Here is a 16,390-nt window from a genome sequence, read left to right as displayed (position 1 = left end):
TCACAGTAATTTCATCTGATAAGCACCTGCACAATGGTTGTCTGCATTTGCAATAAAAATAAAAAAAGTTTTTTTCTCAGTTTTGTCAAGTATTTTTTCATAAAACAGTCCCATCTTGTTTTGAGGGCACTTCCCTGGACAGTCCGCATGGTCAAGCGTTGCGGTGAAGCGTGCAGTGCGATGAAACTGGGGTGACTTCGAAATTTTCAGTGTATGTTCGACGAAATTATTCAAAAATTCTTAAAATCGATTTTTCGAATACATACTATGAATAATAAACCGAAGAACAAACGCATTCGATTTGTATTCGAGATTTTAACTATTCGCACAGGCCTAATAAAAAGGAACGAAATTGGATTTTTTTGTGTGTCAAGAAGAGAAAATTGCAATTGCTGAATGTGTTTGACTCTGTAGTCAGTTGCAACTCAGGAAAGCAGTGGCAAAGACCCCTCAAATGATGTCAGTTCTCGATGCTGCTTCCCCTCCAGAGGGAAGGGACACCAGCCTTTGTCTACGTCACCCTAGGCTGAGCAGTTTCTTTCTTTGCAGGTACTGCCAATATAATGCCCTTTGTCACCTACTGCCTTAAAAGGGGTGGGGGGGAGGGAAGAATTCTTCAGTGCCTGAGTTGCTAAGTGGTTTCTCTCCGTCGATGCCATTGGTGGGGGGCTTCCCTTGAGGAGCATTCAACTCTGCATTGTTTCTTAGCTTGTAACTGACTATAGAAACATGCTCCAAAATGCAATTCGAACGCTCCAAAACCTTTTGTTTTATTGCTCCAAAGCTACTCCAAAATGCTTGAGCCTACGTTGGATGAATCAGCAAGAAGAACAAGGACCAGCAAAGGTGAGGACACATACAGTCCTCATCTTTGTTCGTCCTCGTCCTTCGCACTGTTTCATCCAACGTGAGCAACCAACTAACTAGCCCGCACCTCAACGCTTGCTTGAGCCTGCTTCCACCTCTGTATATTCGGGCTTCAGTATATCCGGGATCTGCTGTATGTGTTCTTGTGGGGAAGATCTGTAGCCAACATGGGATTACTACCACACGTGCATTATCCGTGAGCATTCAGCTATGTGATTTGCACGCGCTGGAACCAGTTGCCTTCATTTTCCCTGTGTGCCCTTGACTGCTTGTGTCCAAAGGCTTCAGTGCCTGTCAGTTGACGTCTTGCTGGACCGGTTGGTTCTGCGACAGCACTACTACCTAGCACTCAAGATCGCCAAGTTCCTTCGCCTGCCGGAACTAGAGGGCACCAGCCGTATTCTGGCCCACTGGGCTTGCTATAAGGTGATGAAACTTGTCCAGACTTTGAATTCCTGCCTTTGCCAGCAGTGTAGTCATTGCCCCCGTCCCTGAACTTGTTGCTACCATATGTGCTAAATTATTATGCCTGTCTCCTTTTAGTGCACCAGCATTGGATGGTTCACTCAGCCGTTTAGCCATTGTGTGGTGTCTGTAGCTTCCAGGCTCGTGCAACAGCGGCGCTCGTGCGACATGCTCGTGTTTTTGTCAGTGGTTTGTGCGACGTCACCTGACCACATGTCACGGCTAAATTGGCAGGAGCTGTCGACTTGGCCAGAATGAAAATCAAACCCATCGGGATCCTTAGATCCCGATTCAGACATGCTACTCCTAGGCCATAGAGGCACGTTTTACGGTTTGTTTAGTTAAAGCCGGGCTTATCTCTGTCAGATGGTTTTTCACATACCATATTAGGTTACAACTGTATGCTAATGAGAGCAACCTAAAATCGACCTAAAGATGCAACCTGAAATCGAAGTTGGAACTAAAGAGCTAGCGCACCTAATTCGCATGTTGCCTAAGGGCAATAAATTTTTACTTTTTATTGCATCACTGTTCTCTTTTTACAGTGTTTACAATAACCTCAGACATATTTGCTCAGAAGAAAAGTGATTTGTAAAAGGCTTTTGGCAAGTTTCTTTTTCAGATATTATTTCCGTGTTATAAACTTATTCTAAATGGTAAAATTTTTGTAGGCTACTCAGAATGGATGAGTATACAACTTGCTAGTACTAGTGGAATGTTCTCATAATGTTTTGTCTGCCTTTTGTTTCACAGGTAGCGCAGCTGCACATTCCCACAGACGAAGTTGCCAAAGCCATTTCAGAAAAACTGGCTTCATCGCCAGGCATCCTTTACTCGGAGATAGCGAGGAAAGCAGTGGATTGCGGGAGGCAAGACCTGGCCATCAAGGTAAGCCGACAGTGTTAACTGAGTCGTTACAAAATTTGGGGACTTCCTAATTTGACAGTATACTCGTTCACTTCGCCCCTTGATGGTGCTGACAGCCCTTGTCAGTGTTTTGATGTCAAAATGCATTCAGGCTTTCATGTCGGATCTTCACCCATGCTTCCTTCTGCACATTGGAGCACCACTTTTGTATCTAAACAGCAGAGCTTTTCTGGAAAACACTAAGGACATCCCAAGGACATCCCACCTGCATGCTGCAAACGGCTTCATGTTTTGGCGTTTTCCGCAGATTGTGTAAAACTCATGAAAAATTGGCCCCACAAGTACCTTCTGCAAAGTTACCGATTACTGGTCAAAAAAGGACAGACAGCTTAGCTTAGTTAGGACACATGCAAATTTGGTGTGCTAGCACATTGAGTTTCACTTCGGTTTCAGTTCCAGTTCAAGGCTACGCTTTCCAGGTCAAACAGGCTTCAGTCGAACATTAGCGAAATCAGCATTTGGGGACCATAGTGGTAGTGCTCATTATATTTTTCGGCCACTTAACACATCTTAAGAGGAAAACACGATAGCAGTATGTTCTGGATTCATTGTGCTTGAATGGAAGTTGAAGAGGACAATGCCATGCCAAGCATAGTGTGAGAGACTGGCAGTTAAAAGCGCAGGCCATTCGGCTGTGGTGATGGCGTAGAGGTTCATCTGTTTGTGCCGCCATGGGATAACGCACTTGGGATCATTAATGGTTTTATTTTATTTTATTTCAATGTCAGGAGGACCAGACAAAGAAGCATCGATGAAATGTCCAACTGTGAATGCTAGTGCTATCGCATTAGAAATGAAAGCCTCTATCCAGCTCCTGTCTCTTTTGCGAAATATCTAGATTACTGCAATTTGCACAAGAACGACACAAGCTTTTTGTAATTTTCGCACATCGGATTCTGTATTGTGCAAGGTATGTTTATAAAGAAAACAATTATTTAGGTCCCGGCTCAGGCTGCAGAAGTCGAAACACATTAAGGTTCATTCCAGAAATGTCTCTTATTCAAGAACTACAGACATTACTGTTTTCTCTGCCCACTGACAACTCCCTTCATGGGTCAGTGTTGTGAAATTGAGGCAGAACAGAGCTGTGAACCATGTTCCTGCACTATGCTGTGTCTGGAAGCTCTCTTACAGTCAGGAAGAAAAAGATCACTGAAGGCGAAGCCGCATTTGCTTTCTGTGAAATGCTCTCGGACTGCAGTGAAATTTGTGGAATTTTTAGATGGTGCAGTCGAATCTGGATATATCGATTTCAGATAATTCGAATTTTGGTTATATCAAACTTGCAAAATGTCCCCTTGAAAATCCCATGTAAAAGTATAGGAAAGCTGCATCGTATATCGAACTCATTTCACCTGTCGTTTGATACAGTAAAATCTCGTTGCAAGAGGCATGGTTACAAGAGACACTCGGTTTTAAGAGACACTTGAAAATAGTTTGGTTGGTTTCCCTATGTTTGCCAAGTTAACAACATTGCATACAAGAAACATGGTTACAAAGGACACTCTGTTACTAAGGACAACTTTTGCAGGTCCTATAAAGTAACTTCTTCAGCGTTTAATAGAGACACAGTTAACCCAGGTATGCTTATGTAATGCAGCTGATTCGTAACAACTCATATGTGCAGCAGTTTTGATTGACTTATCTAAATTCTATTCCATATTAGTAGTGTCCTTTTTTGTTGGAATATGTCAGGAGCCAAGGAGTGCCCCCTCTTGACTGGGAAGTCAATATGTCTCTGTTGTTTCAGTCACATAGGAATGGGACGACAGTGGCTGAACAACAGGGACATTTTGACTTCCCAGTCAAAAGGAGGCACTCCTTCTTGGTTCCTGACATATCGCAGCAAAAAAGAGCACTGATATGGAACAGAATTTAGTTAAGGGAATCTAAACTGCCGCACATAGGAGTTGGTAAGAAGTTTTGGTTACAAGAGACATCTTTTTCGGGTCCCTTGAGTGTCTCTTGTAACGAGGTTTAATTGTATATCAAACTCCACACCATGCACTGGAAGATGCTCAGTCCCCAAAGACTATTGCATCACCCTCGGCCGGTTGCCGCCTGACGTTTTCAAGCCACGCACGGAAGGAATGAGAGAGAACAGTTCGGCGACGGCTGGTCTAGGGCAGTGCCACGTCCTTTCCCTAAAGGCATGCACAGCTGCTGTGATTGTTTTCCGTGCACCAACACGTGATGTTTGCAAGCCATGTGCGTGAAGGAATGAGAGAGAACCAGTTTGGCAATGGCCGATGTGGAGCAGACGCAGCCAATGCAGCTGTGATGTTCGGAAGAGGGGAAAAACACGATTGAGCGTAGCGCAAGGGTGTGCCCATTCTTCTGCCGAGCTTTCTCTCTCTCCTCCATTCCTCTTTCGCGGTCTTCATTTGCAGCAGCATGCACCACTCATGCGCCAACAACCCAGCTCAGCCTGTCACGAGACTGTGGCAGACAGAACGCCAGATGCTTCCTTCAGTGTGTGTTGTGAGCCCTCTGTGTGTGGCAGGTGACATGAGACTTATGTCGTGTGTTGTCGTGCTGAACGTGCGGCCTAGCGTAAGCTATGGTGGCTGCGGACATTAAGCGGCGGCAGATTTTTCTTTCTTTCTTTTGTTTTCTTTTTTTTTTTTTTCGAGAGTTGTTCATTCTTGCATCTATGAATCAATGAAAGCACGTGGTCAGCTGCGATCATGACGGCGATTTTAGCATTGTTCGCTTCAAGCAGCATTTGCGGCTATCACACTTTCTAACGATTTTGTGGCAGTAGACGCCGCCCGCCCTAAGCGTGGCGGGATAAATCAAACCAGGCTTGTGCAATCAAGCCATCACGGGCACTACCAAGTTCGCTTCCCGCCACCGCAGGAGCTAACATGTAAAGTATAGCCAAAAGATAAACACGCTGTGACGTTATAGCTGCGCAGTGTCCTGCGCGCTGCCAATAAATGAACTATGTATGCGACGGCGTGAAACAGAAGGATGTGCTATCGAGTAACATTTTCTTTTTTTTTCAAATTCTCAGCGGTAAAAGTGAAGGGTGGGTTCATTATGTGAGTGGGTTTATTACACGACAAATAAGGTATCATTTTTCAGGATCGCAAACGGCGTCTCAAGCCGATTTCTGTATATCGAATTGTCCATATAGTATCAAACTGTTTCATGATCCCCTTCAAGTTCGATATATCCGGTTTCGACTGTATGTACCAGGTGATAAAAAATTTCTAAAAAGAAAACTAATGAAGAACATAGCTGCTTTGTGTCACTCAGTGGTAACCTTCTTGCTACGTGCCTCATTAGCACACACCCTTGGCAGTTTTTAGCAAAACTTTCTAATTTTAAGATGTCTACTTGGTTTGGCCCCACCTTCACTTGTCCTTCTCGGTTTTTTTGGTTTAAACAGCTGCTTGACTGTGAACCGAGGGCCTCTGAGCAGGTGCCCATTCTTGTGGAGCTTGGACAAGAAGAGCGTGCCCTTGTCAAAGCTATTGAGAGTGGCGACACAGATCTGGGTATGACAGCCATCTTTATAGTGGTTACACTACGCAAAAAGGGTGTCTTTTTCACAGAGTACATTAGTAAGAAAACATATTTTGCTGTTAGTTTCATGTTTTTGCTGTGTACTAATTGCCTGTTTTCATTTTCTCATTTTGGGGCACTGAGTAGTTATATATGGGCAAGCTGTCAAATGAGTAGTAAAATGTTTCTCGGGCATGGTAACTTATGGTGGCTACCAGAGTTGTGGCTCAAAGATCCGACTGCTTTATGGTTTCTAGAGGGCTCCAGTCATGTTGCACGCATCTGTAAGAGTGCTATAAGAGTGCAGTTAGTTCAGGAAGACAACGAGAGAGAGAACCCAAAAATATGAAAAGATCGGTTACTTTTTATTTTTTTGTCCACTATATTAATTAACAGTGAGTTCAGGGGAACGTTGAACATAATTCACCACATTTTTCATTTTCAAGTACAATTTTTGAAAGTCACAGCAGCAGCAGCTTTACAACAGTTTTGTGACTGAGGTTCTGAGGTTTATCCCCATTTTCCTCTGTAAATTCATGTTAGCATTTGTTTGTTTATTTTTTAACACTATATTTGAGAGTTTCTAAATCACAAAAATAACAGTATTCTCACTGTCCCAATTCGTAATGTTTCTCTCGTCATGCACAGAAGGAACCGTTTGAGTTAATAATTGTGCTAATCGCTACAACATCGTCATATCATGATATGCCAAATGGTGTGCCATTTTTACTCCAGATATGTTTCCTTGTGGTATTATAGCTGTTCAAAAATGATTACAATGTGCTATGTCTCATTATAAAACCTGCGCTGCGTATTACGAGACCCTTGTTTAAAAGCTATATTTTCTGTGATGTGCCATATGCACATATGTTTTTGCATCATCGAGACACGAAAGTATTGAAATTTGGGCCATTGCAATTCCAGTGTACATGGTGATGCTGAAGCTAAAGGAAATGAGGCCCACACAGCTTGACATGATAATTCGAGCATACCCTGTAGCATGGTCCCTTTACCTCAAGGTGAGTCTTCATGGATGCTGCCCTATTTATTTCATATGAAGCCTCTTTGTCGTATATCATACTTTCTGATGTACAGTTCGCACCCAGACTATTGTGTACAAGGCTCAGTTTCAAATAAAAAAATATTTTCTTTTTACTAGCACGTTGTTTACATCCAGCGCATAGCCTGCAACCAATATGTTGTCAACATCTGCTGTATAGAACTAAATTTGGCATTTTATGCTGTATTGAATGATATTAAAGAAAATTTTGGATAGTCTGCACCTTTATATAGTTTGCAAAGCCCAACATTTTAATAATTTATTGAACATAAATAACTGTTGGACTCTATACTGGACTACACAGTACTTCCATGCATAACGATGACTGGGCATTCTTTCTTAAAATATAGGGGGTGATTCTACGAGAGATCGAACTGCCTAAATATTTCAGATTTTTATTTTTTGTGTTTACATTATATATTGTGTGCAAAATTCTCAGTTGGCCAACAGTAGAATTAGTTTTGAGCAAATTTTAATATTTTGGAAGAAAAAAAAATTATGAATGGCATTGTGGCAAAAGCAGCTTTTTCAAGCATAGAGCTTTTTCGCAACTTTGCAATGACCTACAAATACAGCTACGACGAATATATTTCAGAAAGAGTATGTCAAGCATATTTCTGATGCTGTGGGGAAGTCATTGCTTCCAAGAAAAAATTTCAAAAATGCAACAAGTCTTAAATGAGACTATTTTGAATAACTTCTTTTTTCTCTGCGACTATAGGCACTTCAATATTGCAGACTTGGTAAACATTTAGTTGCTAAAAAGAGCTTACAAGCATTGTTTGTCACATATAAAATGAAAGAACATGAAACAGTGTCCCAAATATGCTTTGAACATAGTAGTGATAATCAAAGGAGAAAGAAACCATCCCCAAATTTTCTTAAAATTTTAGGAACAAGTGTCTAGGTAAAGGTGGAAAAGAATATGAAATAATATGTTGCATTATATTGTCTGCATCAGTTATCAAAGCTGAAACCTGTGGCTTCTCAACCAATAATGGAGAGTCTGAAGGAAGGCTCAAAAGCAACAAATAGACTCTCTGCTTCTCAAAATGCTGCCTGTATGCCAAGGCTGACACCTTTGCCATAAAAAGAAGCATACCTGATCTTTGACATGAGTGAAAAAACAGCGCAACAACAATGAGACACACGAGAGACAAGCGCTGTCTCTCGTGTGTCTCGTTGTTGTTGCGCTGTTTTTTCACTAATGGATAACCACCACGCCCAAGCAGCCGTTCTTTGACTTGAGCAGGTTACGGAGGCATATTTATCTGTGGGTGCGGTTAGCAGCTTGAGGTGGCCTATAGGAATGCATATAAAGAACAGTTTTCAGGGCAAATTTTGAACTTCGCAGTGTAACTATTAAATGTTTCTTTGTTTATGCATTTAAAAAAAAAAGGGGTTGTTTAAAACGTCATTTAAGAGGCAATATCTCTCCAAAATGTACTTGGCAGAGGCGTTTTACGCATCCATATTCTGCTGTAGGCTCTATTCAAACTTAATTGAGAAAAAATCTGATGCTACTTCTGACAAGCAAAACTGAATTTCAAGAATGGTGTGGAAATGTCTGCTGTGGAATACCTTTGTGGAAACCAATAAAATTAAATGAAGGGGGGGGGGGCAAAAAATAATAAACTGTATTTTTGATTAAATGCCCACTAGAAAAGAAAGAGAAGGCACAGTATGCCAATAACAGGTGGACAAAGCGATGGCCTGGAGATGTGAAAGTCATGATAAATGCACCATGGAAAACAGAAAATTACAAAAAACTCATTTGTGTGTGCATTCCTAAAGGCGCCAGCCTGAGCGGTTGCCTGCGCCATAGATATCGGAGCCACCAAATGCAGCCTACGTCACTAATGGGCATTCATTCATAATAATGTATTCAGATATGCTTCTCTTTATGGTAATGGTAAATAGAGGCAACATTTTAAGAAGCAGAGGGTATGCTGCCTTAGCGCCTTCGTTTAGATGCGCTGCCGATGCTTGAGGTGTTACAGGTTTCGGTATTCGGAGACTTATGCTCTGCTATCTGTGTTGTGTTTTATCTGTCCCCTCGTGTAGCTAGTAGTGCATAAGGCTCCAAATATGATGAACCAGCTGGCCGCCTCTGTGTTAGCATTGTTACAGGTTTTAGCTTTGATAGCACCCTTGCAAACAGTATAATGCAACATGGTTTTTTTTTTTTTTTTTTTTTTTTTTTTCATCTCCTCCTAGAGATTTGTTCCTGAAATGTTAAGAAAATTTGGGGATGGGGTTCTTTCCTTTCAATTTTTGAAAGTCACTGTTTATGTTCAAACATGCTAAAAACTGAGCATTCTAGGCAAAATATGTAGTGTAATCAAGAAAATTAAGAATCTAAAATTTTTAGGCAGTTTGATCTCTCGTGGAATCAGCCAGGTGCAATTTGCAGTGTCCAGTCATCTGGGATTTTACTTCATGAAGCCATACCGCCATTTCCTCTTGAGAACAGCATTTGTCATGGCACCTAGAATTTGTGGTACTAGTTGTTGCCACAGGAGGGCATAAATATCTATTGTGAAGTTCGAAGCGGTACTTGTCGACAGTAGTAATTTCTGAGCACTGTCATCTGTGTGCCTTCATTGCTAGGTTTCATCTGTTTGTTTTACTCTGTTGAAGTGCAGTATTGTCAAAGGCAAAATGGTTGTAAAAACAGAAGTGTTTGTAAAAGAAAAAAAAAGGACATAGTATACACGCACAAAAGCACCTTTGCCGCTCCTGATGCAGGTTTGCAAAGAGTGGGACCTGCAAAAATTGGAGAGCCTTCATGACCAGGAAGACAACTTTGCAGGGATTGCAGAGTGCAAAATTATCGAAAGCTACAAAACTTCGGTAAGTTGTAGCGATAGCACTGTGACGGCTTTCACTGTTGTTCTCTTAGTAATGCGTAGATTACCCGGTACACCAGGCTAGCAGTTTGCGTCAAGCGCCAGTGTGCAGTGCCAATAAACTTCAAGCTCAGCTGCCTTAATTAACGTGTATAGTTAAGTAAAGGCAGCCAGTTTAAAGGCTCACATCTACTGAAGCAAGTCGGATTAAATCTTTTTTTTGAGGATCACCTCACTTCTTACTATACTGCATTAGGTGTGCTGCAGGCTTGAACAGACTGTCATCTCATTTGCAAGCTAAAATACACCCTTCCTTAAAGAGTCCAAAGCGTTTCATTCTGGTCCATTGCTATGTGGCTCATCATGCATTCCCACCATTCCAAATCAATGGAATTTTTAATGAACAACAGTTCTCCCTTTACAAAGCTTAGGACTTTCATGGATGGATGCTAAGAGAGTCCTATGGCTTGGATGCAAACCGCTTGAACTATAAACTTTGACAAAGACTGTACATCCACTGCCAGGGAAAGAGTGATGTATTATACCACTCAAACATTGGTTCTATAGTTGATTGTTGAATAGGTTTCTGGCAGTAGCTGTTGTTGGCAAAGCAGGGATCATTTATGTTATAAGGCATGGAAGTTTTCTCATTTCCATTTATGGCACTTCTGAATGCAGCCTGCAGCAGGTTTTTGTTCTCAGCATAACCTCATTGCTGGGCCTTTCATTTTACTATCGACATTTGTTTATAAGAAGCTGGTTTAAAAACGAAAAGCTTGGAAGCAGTTTCAGGCTCTCCTGTTTCCCACTTCATTCCTTCTAGGTTGACAAGGTTTGGCATTGAACGCTGTAGGTGGCCACTTCTTGCTTACATTACATCGGCGACGCACAGAAAACATATGAGTCCAACATTTTGTATTGTAACGGCAAAAGCACTTAAAAAAACTCGTGCACACCAAAGTAAAAGCAGTAATTAACATTGTGCTGCAAAAGTAGTGAACTCACGGCTCGCGTTTAATGGGTTTCCATAAGGCATGCTCCGTGCACTTTGCTTCACAAAGCCTGAAAAATTATCTGGATCCATTCACACAACTTAGTTTGAAGACAAGTGCACACGTGCATCAGCGGGTCACGTGTGCACACACTAACTATGTACAAGCCTCACTCTTGATCACTTTGCCAGCCCTAACGATTAGGGACAAAGGCCATGGGAAGGAGAAAAGTGTGCGAGAAGCCTCGCAACGAAACCGCTCGAGCTTCTGAGATAGAAAGAGAACAACCCATTTTTTCCTTCCTCCACAGAGCAACCCTTGCAGCTCACGTAAGACCATGCCTCCCTTCCAAAGTTTTCAAGGTGTTACTCAAAATTTCTCTTCATTTAAACGCCACACTGTCAAGAATCATGCGTTTAGGTGCACGTGCCTTGAAAATCATTTAAGAAAGATCTTTTCTTTTTAATAAGAGAGTAATTACTGATTAGTGGCTACCCAAGGGCAACCATACGACTACAAAGGAAAACTGTACAGATTTCACACAAACTTTGTAGTTAAAGAAATCCTGCTCCGTGGTGTAAACTCAGTACCACCTATCCGGGGCATTTTCTCCACCCGCTGAGCTAAACAGAACAGCTAGCATATAGGAGGATGAGAGTGAATTGGTCAGTAACTCAAAGTCGGATGGTGGTGGTCCAGTTTTGGGGGGAAATCCATCAAGGTGTGGAGTGGATTATAATAAGGAAGTGCAGTCAGCCGATAGCATCTCTCTAAGCATGTCCATATGCCAACTTGACCAAAGAGCAAAACCAGCCAAGTTGCCTTTGCAGCATAAAAATTCGTCACTTGGATCATAAAACTTGTGACATAGGTGGTATATAATCTTTAAATGTGGTGAGTAACCTTCCCTTCTTTTTCTCTTTTGGGCAACAAGAAATTTCAGCTTACTTCACTGCGGTTTAATTTTGGAAACGGCCAGTGGCCTAGCTTGTGAGCGCTCTGTGTTCAATAAAAGTAGTGTTTGTCATCTAGGAGTGGTACTGCACTGATTTGCGATATTTTCGATTTCACATCAGTGTCTCTAATTTCAGGCCGTTTAAGCAAAAAGGCTCTGAAGCAATAGGAGTAAGTTAACATGTGAAAAAGCACTCACCAGTAGTATTCGATACATGCTCTGCTCGTACTGCTTGTTAAGAAATACATTGCTGGTGGTTACCCATTAACGTTTGGTTTTCAAGTTCACTGGGTACTGTTTCAGCGTCCTGAGCAGCGAATTGCCTGTTTGCAAGCAGCTGTTGCAAAGTATAAGCAAGGCAGCAAGAAAGGAAGCAACGATTTCTGTGCAGCGGTAAGCAGTAAGAATGAACTTTTTAGAGACGGATCACTAATTTATTTTGCTGTTCCAAATGTACCCTTCAACTGAACTTAGTGTCTTTGACTAGGTGCTGTTTTCAAGAAGAAAGGTTTGCTGCTGAAGATTGGTGTAAAAGATACAATTCTAACATTCAGTGTATATATGCTGTGTGTTCCTTTGTCAAATCTTCCTGTGTGCAATAGAATTCTTAGTGCACTTCGCTTCAACAGTTGAAGAAAATTGGCATTTGCTTTAAGTTTGCTTCCAACTAAAGAACTGTTATCCTCACGATAAGGATAAGGATATCCTCACTTTGAGGATATCCTTATCATGAGGATAAGGAATGTTTGCATGCAATGTAATGTGTTCTTCATGCTATAAGAGGTAACCATAATTGGCTACACGTAGTTCTAAAATAGACTTTTGACTTTTCAGTTTTTGGATGTTTTTACCTGTGGTGTGAAACATCAAACCATGAAGCATAAGGACAGTACCTATGTTTCCTTTCACATTTGAATGCTTCATTTGAGAGCTACAGGTTTCGCCAGCCTTCGTGATCAGTCATTCATTGCTCGAATCAACACATTTTAGTTTTGGCCTGTGGCATAGTGGTATTACTGTATGGAATAATTGAACTGGAAAATATGAACATGAGTGATAGTATCAGAGACGATAAGAATATGGCCATGCCCTGTGAACAAATAGAACTGCTAAGCAACCTATAATGACACTGTGAAATCGCTTTGAGTTGCTGCGTTTCTGGGCGTGACAAGAAAGGCACGCTCCATTTTTGTAATAGTATTGTATTTATCGGTTAATGATTGTAGCAAACGGAGGATCAGCTGAGGTTGATGAGGTATCAACTGAAGCTTGAGGAAAAGTTCAACGATAAGTTTTTGGACCTGTCCGTGCACGAGACCATGCACCGGCTCATGGAAATTGGCGAAATGAAGCTGGCTGAAGAGCTTTGCAAAGACTTCAAGGTGCCCGAAAAGAGGCAAGTTACTGCCCGTCTGCTCTGACATATTGGAGGATGCTGCCGTTGATTCAGTGTTTGTTAAAGCTACTTACTTCTTTCTAACTTTGTAACAGCTCTGATTCATACTGCGGCTGATGCGGTTTAGTGCAGCTCATGGAAATGATCCATGATACATTGAACCTGAAGGTGGATCACAAAATAGTTTGGTGTATTGACATACATATATATACGCGCACACCATATTTACTCGATCTTAAGTACCCTATATTTGCTTTGCATCCTGTAAAAATAATGGGGGGAATATATCTGTGCTGAATTGTCTGCACACAGTTCTGACCATTTATCAGTTGAGCGCACAAGCCTGAACAGCGTCAGATTTTCTCAGAATATGACTGCTTGCTGTGGGGGACACGGGCATTAGCAAGAGATGACTGTAGTGGCTTAAAGAGCAAAAAATGCAGCTTGCACTATATAGCTTCACTAACTATAATCTTCCATGCACTAATTATAATCTTTTAATGATACCAATAGCTGAACTGCTATAGCAAGCCTCATGTATATTTTTTTTGTATGTGCAAAAAGAAAGGGGGGGGGGGGGGGTTGTCTCTTTATCAGTGTAGGGTGAGCTCGCAGTGTGGACATTTTGACTTCTTGTTATCCATGCTGTTTGCATTTCTTCTGAAACAATTTAAATGTCTAATGATTAGGACTCTTTGAAATGTATTTCTTCCAGGAATTCCTTCCAGTCAGAAAACCAGAGGAAGCTACCACATTATATAAAAGACCAGTCAACATAGGTATAAAGCCCTGATTTAGCCAAGCTGTGCAAATGGGCCTGTATGGTGTAGGGGTTGTGTGTTTGACATACAATCTAAAGGTACCGGAGGGCTTGATTCCCATCTTAAAGGAGACGCCTGAGTTGTCAGCTCCTGCTCTGTTACATAGTCTTGTGATATTACACAACTTGCCGACCCTGTCACCTTCCGACTACTACCTGCAAGAGCCGTGCTAATTATATTTCACTCACAGCACCAACAATACCGAATTTTCTGGAGAACGGAGCCTTTAACGTTGTTCCAACACTGTTATAAACTCTTACTATAGCTAAAGTAGAGCAGGCTGTGAAAGGACCTTGTGGATTGAAGAAAACAAGCAATAAAAGGTGTTAACAGGCACAGAGCTGTGCAGCTTAAAACACCTAACTAGACAGGAAGTGGACGGCATGGGCATCACTGGTGAGCGGGAAGCTTTCTGTGGAGTATTGCAGGTTCTTCGTTCTCGATTCACGGAATTTAAAATTTTCCTAAGCCCTTAGTGTTGCTGCCTTGTCGTTTCTCTCTCTCTCTCTTTTTTGAAATTGTCACTTGGATTATCACCGTTCCGAAATGTTGAGCCATCGGACTGGTTTTTGGTTTGGCTCTGAGGTGGTGGCTGTGATAAATATGAACAGTTGGAGAAATGTAAGGTCAATCCGGTGATTACACCTCCCCTGCACCGATGTCCTGTGTGCACACTTTACATAGTGTATTTGTCGTGAGCATCGGCAAATGGAGTGTAGACAGTAATAGTATGAGTGGTGTCTCTTCAAACGGAGGCCAAGCCTATGGACTCATACAATCCTTGTCAGGTATTTAGTCTATTCCTTTTAGTATTATGTGGATGAAAGACATGCTTGGCAGTACAGATTTAGTGCTTTCTTTATTTGGTTTTAATTGTAGTGTCATTAGTGCCACTTGAAAAAAATTTTCTTGCAGGTTTTGGTGGCTTAAAATAAAGGTATTAGCAGACAAGGAACTTTGGATGGAACTGGAGAAGTTTTCAAAATCCAAAAAGTCTCCCATTGGGTATGAGGTAATGTAGCCATCTTTTTTTGGGTTGTATTGTGTGTTGTGTTGTGTGCTGTGGCACATAAGCGACCAGTGGCGGCCTACGTTTTCTTAGAGCCTAGCCTGAGCGTTTTACTATTCAGTCTCTTTTTTTTTTTTTATTTTTTTTTCAGCCCTTTGTTGATATTTGTTGGGAGCACAAGAATAAGTTTGAAGCTCAGAAGTACATGCAAAAAGTCAAAGAAGAAAATAAAGTTAGATATCTTGTGAAGATTGGGTATGTACCTGTATGGTTCTTATTTTCATCCAGGGTCACCGTTATGGCACTGTGTTGTTTGTGCAGGACAGATGAGATGTATTAAACTCCACACAGTGGGTTGTGGTTAATTCAACTTTCTTGATAGTCAGAAAAATTTTCTTGTCCCATTTTCCACCTTTTAGCTTTAGGCAAGACTCTAGATTTCATAGGCAAAACTAATGTTTCAATTTGTGCCGTGATTATCAGTGTTTCTGTATAACTGCTGCATATCTTCTTGATGAAAAAATAAACATTATTATTATTATTATTATTATTATTATTATTATTATTATTATTATTATTATTATTATTATTATTATAGAGTTGCTCAGCTCGAAGAAAACTATTGTAACTAATAGATTATAGCTGCAAAAAGATATCATTTTTGCAGTGAAATGTAAATAAAGTACTGTTTCAGTGTGATGATAGAAAATAAAATTTTTAATGTGATCAAGTATTTTTTTTTTATTATTATTTCTGGTGCGTCTGATGAACCGGGTGAGGCAAAAACGTGAAGGTAAAAGTCATCTTAAAAAAACGTCATTAATTATAAAGGCTAAAAACAGAGTTTGAGAAGACTCACAGCCTCATGTAACGCTTCCTTGTGTCTTCATGCTATCTTTTTAACAAATTAATTTTTGCGTACGAATGTTGCATTGGTTTCCAAAATATATTTGAAGTTTGTTATTAATTGCCTTTGCAGGAACTTGGAGGAGGCTGCGAAGGTTGCCTTTGAGCAGAAAGATGACGGTGCCTTGAACTTCATCCTGACCAAGTGCACAGCAGCCAACCGTGCAGTCAGTGAAAAAATTGCCACCATGAAACAGCAGCTGGCTGGAAAACGGTGAACTGTATCTACTTGTGGCACATTGTACATAGAAGCTCGTATTAAAACAGTCTCATCTGTTTACTATACTTTGTTTGCTGGTCTAACTAAAGATCTTGTTGATGAGCTAACGTTGGAAGACTGAAGAAAATCTGGCAGCAGATGCTGTGTTGTGTACGTGGAGGTTATGTCTGTGCCACTTTGATGGCAGTTCCCTCTCCACTTGTAGGGAGAGGACAGAAGGTAGATGCCATGGTAAGAACCTTCCCAGCCACCCAGAAAGAACTAAAATTTGTAATGACTAACAATGGCTAAGAATGACTGCAAAAAGTGAAAATGACTAAGAATGGCTCACTAAAGTCAGTTTCTGAATAAAATTGTGCAAACAACTTTTAACGAGCAAAATAATACTTTGCAAAATATATAAGGAATGTGAA

At 41.0% G+C, this 16,390-nt stretch overlaps 1 protein-coding gene across 2 annotated transcripts in view; it reads left to right on the top strand.

The window, feature by feature from the left end:
- Positions 1-16,042, top strand: part of Vps16A (vacuolar protein sorting 16) — a 37,936-nt gene extending 21,894 nt beyond the window's left edge. For both annotated transcript variants that reach the window (XM_084606707.1, XM_084606706.1), the window contains 10 exons: positions 1,149-1,293; positions 2,086-2,220; positions 5,654-5,762; positions 6,694-6,788; positions 9,578-9,682; positions 11,929-12,018; positions 12,852-13,021; positions 14,758-14,854; positions 15,003-15,106; positions 15,831-16,042. In XM_084606707.1, coding sequence (XP_084462833.1) covers positions 1,149-1,293; positions 2,086-2,220; positions 5,654-5,762; positions 6,694-6,788; positions 9,578-9,682; positions 11,929-12,018; positions 12,852-13,021; positions 14,758-14,854; positions 15,003-15,106; positions 15,831-15,975 — 1,195 coding nt within the window. In that variant the 3' untranslated portion in view covers positions 15,976-16,042. The remainder of the gene's footprint in view (positions 1-1,148; positions 1,294-2,085; positions 2,221-5,653; positions 5,763-6,693; positions 6,789-9,577; positions 9,683-11,928; positions 12,019-12,851; positions 13,022-14,757; positions 14,855-15,002; positions 15,107-15,830) is intronic.
- Positions 16,043-16,390: the final 348 nt, after the last annotated feature.

This window comes from Amblyomma maculatum, chromosome 6 (genome assembly GCF_055883805.1).
Source record: "Amblyomma maculatum isolate TAMU_Amacu chromosome 6, ASM5588380v1, whole genome shotgun sequence".
Classification (NCBI taxonomy): Eukaryota; Metazoa; Arthropoda; class Arachnida; order Ixodida; family Ixodidae; genus Amblyomma; species Amblyomma maculatum.
The sequence above is the reverse complement of the archived record's forward strand: the minus strand, read 5'-3'. Positions and strand labels throughout refer to the sequence as shown.